At 32.8% G+C, this 5,934-nt stretch overlaps 1 protein-coding gene across 1 annotated transcript; it reads left to right on the top strand.

The window, feature by feature from the left end:
- Positions 1-2,616: 2,616 nt before the first annotated feature.
- LOC107898034 (uncharacterized) lies at positions 2,617-3,663 on the top strand. The gene is made up of 4 exons (XM_016823592.1): positions 2,617-2,667; positions 2,827-2,961; positions 3,060-3,113; positions 3,214-3,663. Exons 1-4 carry the CDS (start codon positions 2,617-2,619, stop codon positions 3,661-3,663), a joined length of 690 nt encoding a protein of 229 aa, XP_016679081.1.
- Positions 3,664-5,934: the final 2,271 nt, after the last annotated feature.

A 5,934-nucleotide genomic window follows, 5' to 3' on the forward strand; every position in this document is an offset into this window, starting at 1 on the left:
ATTTGACAACTAGATTTATTTTAATCATTGAATTTGGATTCTATCAATATTTGATAATTTGATTGATGATTTAGGGTGCTTATTGTCCTAGGTGTGGCTTGAATTTAAGTTGCGCTAATCGCGTTGATTGTTCAGACTTTACCTTATTACTATAATTCACAAAAAAAAAAAACCACTCACACACTTCATTTATTTCTTAATATCTCAATAAATTAATTACAGAATCACAAAATTTGCAATACAATATATCACACACAGTAATATTTATTCTCCTTTTTCATAGTTTAATTGCTTAGTCATGACCTTAAACTTGATTATGCATGCATATTGGAATAACATGACTTTTTTTCACAAAATGAATATTATATTTGAATCCCCAACAAACCATATATGCAATGATGTTTCATATATATTCTAAAAATATATAGGGTTAAATCAATATTTAGAGTTTCAATTTAGTAATTTTTCTCACATTAAAATTTGAATTTCTTTTATTTAAATTGGACACTAAATTTAATAATTATTCTCACTTTAAAATTTAAATTTTTATTTTGTTGAAATTAAACTTTGAATTTAATAATTACTCCTATTTTAAGACTTAACCTTTAAAATTTTCAATGGCTAACTTTTTGTTTTCGCACATGTTTTATAGTAATAAAAAAATAATGATGATGACACCACTAATGTCCACCATCGAAAAAGAAAAGAAAAATAGCAAATATATTATTATATAAATCAATGGCTTACTTCTTTTCCACCTTGATTAGAAAATATATGGAAGCTTCACCTTTTCCACAAGCAATATTTTTGGAACGATAAAATTTATTAAAATTTTAAAAATATTAAAAAATATTTTAATAGATTTATATCAACTTTCTATTTAATTAAATTAATATCATTCTTTAAACTAATACTCCAGTTATTTAGGTTTCAATCAATCCAACCACTGGTCATACATCATTACTACTTAATTCATACATCATTACTACTGGGTAATTGGGTTGGGTTGAATACTTGGGTTTGGATTGGGTTTAGGTGAATAGTGGGCCTATTTATATATTATAATTTTAAGAAATTTTCAATGACTAACTTTTTGTTTTCGCACATGTTTTATAGTAATAAAAAAATGATGATGATGACACCACTAATGTCCACAATCGACAAAGAAAAGAAAAATAGCAAATCAATGGCTTACTTCTTTTCCACCTTGATTAGAAAATATATGGAAGCTTCACCTTTTCCACAAGCAATATTTTTGGAACGATAAAATTTATTAAAATTTTAAAAATATTAAAAAATATTTTAATAGATTTATATCAACTTTCTATTTAATTAAATTAATATCATTCTTTAAACTAATACTCCAGTTATTTAGGTTTCAATCAATCCAACCACTGGTCATACATCATTACTACTTAATTCATACAAGTAGGCAACCCATCCAAGAACTAAGAATAAAATTATGATTATAGCCAGATAATACATCAAAACAGGTTTTTAGCAGCGCTTTCACTAGCGCCGCAAAAAATGCTGCTATTAACAACGTCGCTAACTTTTGCGGCGTTTATGTGACAAAATGCCACTAAAGAACATGATTTTTAGCGGCGCTTTACCCACAAACGCCGCTAAAGAACATGATCTTTAGCGACGCTTTACCCACAAACGCCGCTAAAGATCATGTTCTTTAGCGGCGCTTTTGTCACAAACGCCGCTAAAAGTACAGTTCTTTACTAATTTTGGCAAATTTGTAACATCCGATTTTCATTCATATACAATCCTTCTTGTAACATAAAATCCAACGAAAAACGAAAAATTTAAATGATGCTTCAAATTCAATGAAAGATATATGATATAAATTGATAACTGAATTATAATTCAAAACATGCAAGCTGGTTTTGGGAAAAAAATGCAGGTGATGTCAAATTTTAAATTGCGAGTGAAGATACAGCTCCACAGACTGAAGTATTACAACCCCCTTCTCCAAATCTGTCATCTCCTCTAACTTCATCAAGTGCATCTCCAAATAGTAGTAGTTCTGATGATGAGACTCCTCCAAAAAAGTTCAAATCTTTGGCTGAGATCTATGCATCTACACAGGCCTTGTTTGTTGCTGATCCTACAACTTTCGAAGAAGCGACGGACAAAGAGGAATGGCAAATTGCAATGAAAGAAGAAATGGCAACAATACAACGCAATGAGACATGGGAGCTTGTAGATCTTCCTAAAGACAAAAAAATCATTGGTGTCAAGTGGGTCTTTAGAACCAAGTTCGACATAGATGGAACTATTCTAAAGCACAAAGCACGTATAGTGGTAAAATGGTATTTACAGCAGCTAGGTGTAGATTTTGACGACACTTTCTCTCCGGTTACACAGTTTGAAACTATTAGAATTGTTTTGGCATTGGCTGCACATTTGAAAAAGATTGTGTATCAGTTCGATGTTAAGTTGGCTTTTTTGAAGTCGAATTACAAGAGGAGGTTTACGTTGCTCAGCCCGAGGGATTCACAATCAAAGGCAGAGAAGAAAAAGTGTACAAGCTATGAAAAGCTCTCTACAGACTAAAACATGCCCCGCACGTATGGTACAGCAAAATCGATGCACACTTTCTCAAAAATGGCTTTGAGAGAAGCAAGTATGAGCCCAATCTTTATTTTAAACAGCAAGGTACCCATGATTTCCTCATTATTTGCCTTTATGTTGATGATATGATCTACATGGGTTCCTCGTGTCTTATAAATGAATTCAAAGCTTGTATGGAAAAGGAATTCGAAATGACAAATCTTGGAGTATTGCAATTTTTTTCTTGGGCTTGAGGTGAAGCAGGTTGAAGATGGCATCTTTGTGTCACAAAAGAAATATGCTGCTGATTTACTTAAAAAATTCAATATGCTGCGATGCAAAACTACAACAACACCTATGAATGTGAATGAAAATTTGAAAATTGATGATGGTACTAAAGTAACTAATGCAAGGAGCTTTAGAAGTCTAGTTGGTGGCTTGATGTACTTGACCAATACGCGACCTGATATTTCTTTTGCTGTTGGAGTTATTTTCAGGTTCATGCATTGTCCATCAAGGCATCACTTTGGCGCTGCAAAACGAGTCTTACGGTATATTGCCGGAACTCTTAATTTTGGGCTGTGGTATGATATATCTCTGAGCTCAAGCTGAGTGGTTATACATATAGTGATTGGGTTGGATGTTTGGAAGATAGAAGAAGCACGTCAGGTTATGTCTTTGGTTTTGGATCAGCTGCTATCTATTGGAGTTCCAAAAAAACAAGCAACAGCAGCTCTATCTTCATCGGAAGCTGAACATACAACTATAACTTCATCAGCTTGTCAAGGCCTATGGTTAGGAAGAATCCTAGCTGATGTTAATATGAAGCAGAAGGAAGCAACTGTAATTTACTGTGACAATCAAGCAGTGATTTCCATGTCCAAAAATCCATCCTTTCATGGAAGAACAAAGCATATAAATATTCGAGTATACCTCATTCGTGATCTTGTGTCTGATGGGTCAATTATTCCGAAATATTGCAACACAAATGAGCAAGTGGCAAATATTCTAACGAAGTCTCTCCCTAGAGAAAAACATGCTTACTTCAGACTTCAGCTTGGTGTCTGCAACTTTGAATCAAGGGGGAGTGTTGGAGAATGATTCAAAGTCAGTTTTTCTAAATTTAGATTTGGCTGTGCTGTGCTTAGTTTGTTATTTTCCTTATTTCTCTGTTTTTTATTATGATCGTGCAATACTGTTGCACATTTTTACGTTAGTTTGTTATGGTGTTGTAATAGGCCCAATTTGTCTGGGCCTAAAATCACAAAGAAATAAAAAGCAAAAAATAATTAAATGTCCCAAAATGTCCAGTTGCAAACCAAAAAAATTAAAGGCCCAAAATTATACCAGACCCAATTAAAACCCAAACTCACTAAGCCCAACACCAGCCCAAGCACAAATTAGCCTAACATAGGGAAATCAGAAACCCTAGGCAACAAACTAAGCCGCCGCTGCCAATCCGCTCCTCACGCACGAGCCTCTGTCCATGCACCGCACCGAGCCGTGCCACGTCCTCGTACGATACCTGCAAAACAACAGCAAAGAAGCAGGAAAATAGGGCAAAAAAATGATGTATTTTTGATTTATTTTCGATTTGGCTATAAAGCCATTTTTTAGAATCTGTAAAGGGAGACAAAAAAAACGCACCCACGCATACGGTATCAAAAAAAGAAATCAAAAACAAAAGATCAGTTTTTGAAGGTGGTTCCTTTTTATTTTCTCTGCGCTTTTGGTGTTGTTCTTTCATTTTTCTATTTTTTTATTATATACATATAGCAATAAGAAGAAAAGAAAGGAGAACGTACCTGGCGACAAGATCCCGACCCTCTCCGTCGTCATTGGAGTATGGGCTAGGTCCGGGAGCCGTTCGCATGCTCTCAGAACTCAGAGCGGCGCAGAGAGGAGAGCATTTGGGTTTTTATTTTTTTTCCTTTTTTTATATTCTTTTTTTTCTTTCTTTTCGTTTTGAAGAATGAAGCTGTGGTTATCATTTTAGGGTTTTATTTTTGGCCATTACGTGATGTTTGAAATGACGTCGTTTGGAGTCTGATCAGTGGCTCCAAAATGGTGCCGTATTGGCCCATACCCGATGACCCGGTCCAACTGCGGCTAGATCCGCGTGTTTGGTAGGGGAGGGGTAATTGCGCGCCGAGTCCTTCTTGTTTTGCGCAGTATTTCAATCCAGTACCCTTTTTATTTTTATTTCCTTTTTAAATTTAATCTTTTATTTTATTTTTGTTTCGATTTGATCCGCAACGAAGTGCTGCGTTTTGGGAGGGCGGGGAATATTCCCCAATTAGTCCCCCATGTTATTCGCGTACTGCATTATTGTCCTTCAATTTTATTTATTTTCGCTTTTTTCTTTCTGATTTTGTTTTAAAACCAATTTAATCCTTATTAGCTTGATTTAATTTGTTTTTTTAAAACTCATTTAAGTATTTATATTTCATTATTTTTTGATATAGTTAATTTTTAAATCTAACTCTATTTTTATATTTGTGCTTAATATTATTTTAAATCCTTTATGAATGTTGTTTAAATTTATCACATATTATTTTAAATTTATCATATAATTATTTTAAGTTTTCGTGTATCATTCTTCAAATTTATTATGTATTATTCTATATATTTTTATGTAGATTTAATATTATTTATATACCATTTATGATATATTATTAATCCCATATTATTCTATTTTTACTTATTCTCATATATATAATTATTTTCTTTTAAAAACCCTACTTCATATTTCACTTGTTTCAACCTTTTTATATATTATTATGTATGTATATTATTGGGTATATTATATATTTTTCTTATGTATCTGCTTTAAATTCGTTTTGTTATTACATTTTATATAGTATTTCTTTTATTTTCCTTTAAATCTATTGCAAACTCGTATATATACATTATTATGACGAAATTTTATGCATATAATTTATTGTACATTGATAATTTTGAATCTTCTCCCTTGCATGTTTTTTTTTTTTACTTTAAAACTTATTATGCTTTGTTTGTATTGATTTGCTTGATATTCCTTATAATTCATTTGCTTTTAATGTTAGTATTTGTAATATGTGATGTAAGATTATTGCTCTTATGTGTATTGTATTTATTGTTTCTTTGTCGCTAGAGGTGTTCATGGGCCGGGCCGGGTTCAGGCCGGGCCCATAAAAAATTTCGGCCCGCTTACTAGGCCTGGGCCCGGCCCTGCCCGAAATATGGCCTAAAATTTTGTCCAGGCTCGGCCCGAGAAAAAACTCTCAAGCCCGAGCCCGGCCCGGCCTAGCCCAGCCCCTTTTTTTAAATAAACACCAATTTTTTTAAAAAAATTTTAAAAAAGTATTTTAAAAGTATTTTAAAAATATTTTT

The sequence above is a fragment of the Gossypium hirsutum genome, chromosome D04 (genome assembly GCF_007990345.1).
Source record: "Gossypium hirsutum isolate 1008001.06 chromosome D04, Gossypium_hirsutum_v2.1, whole genome shotgun sequence".
NCBI classification, from domain to species: Eukaryota; Viridiplantae; Streptophyta; class Magnoliopsida; order Malvales; family Malvaceae; genus Gossypium; species Gossypium hirsutum.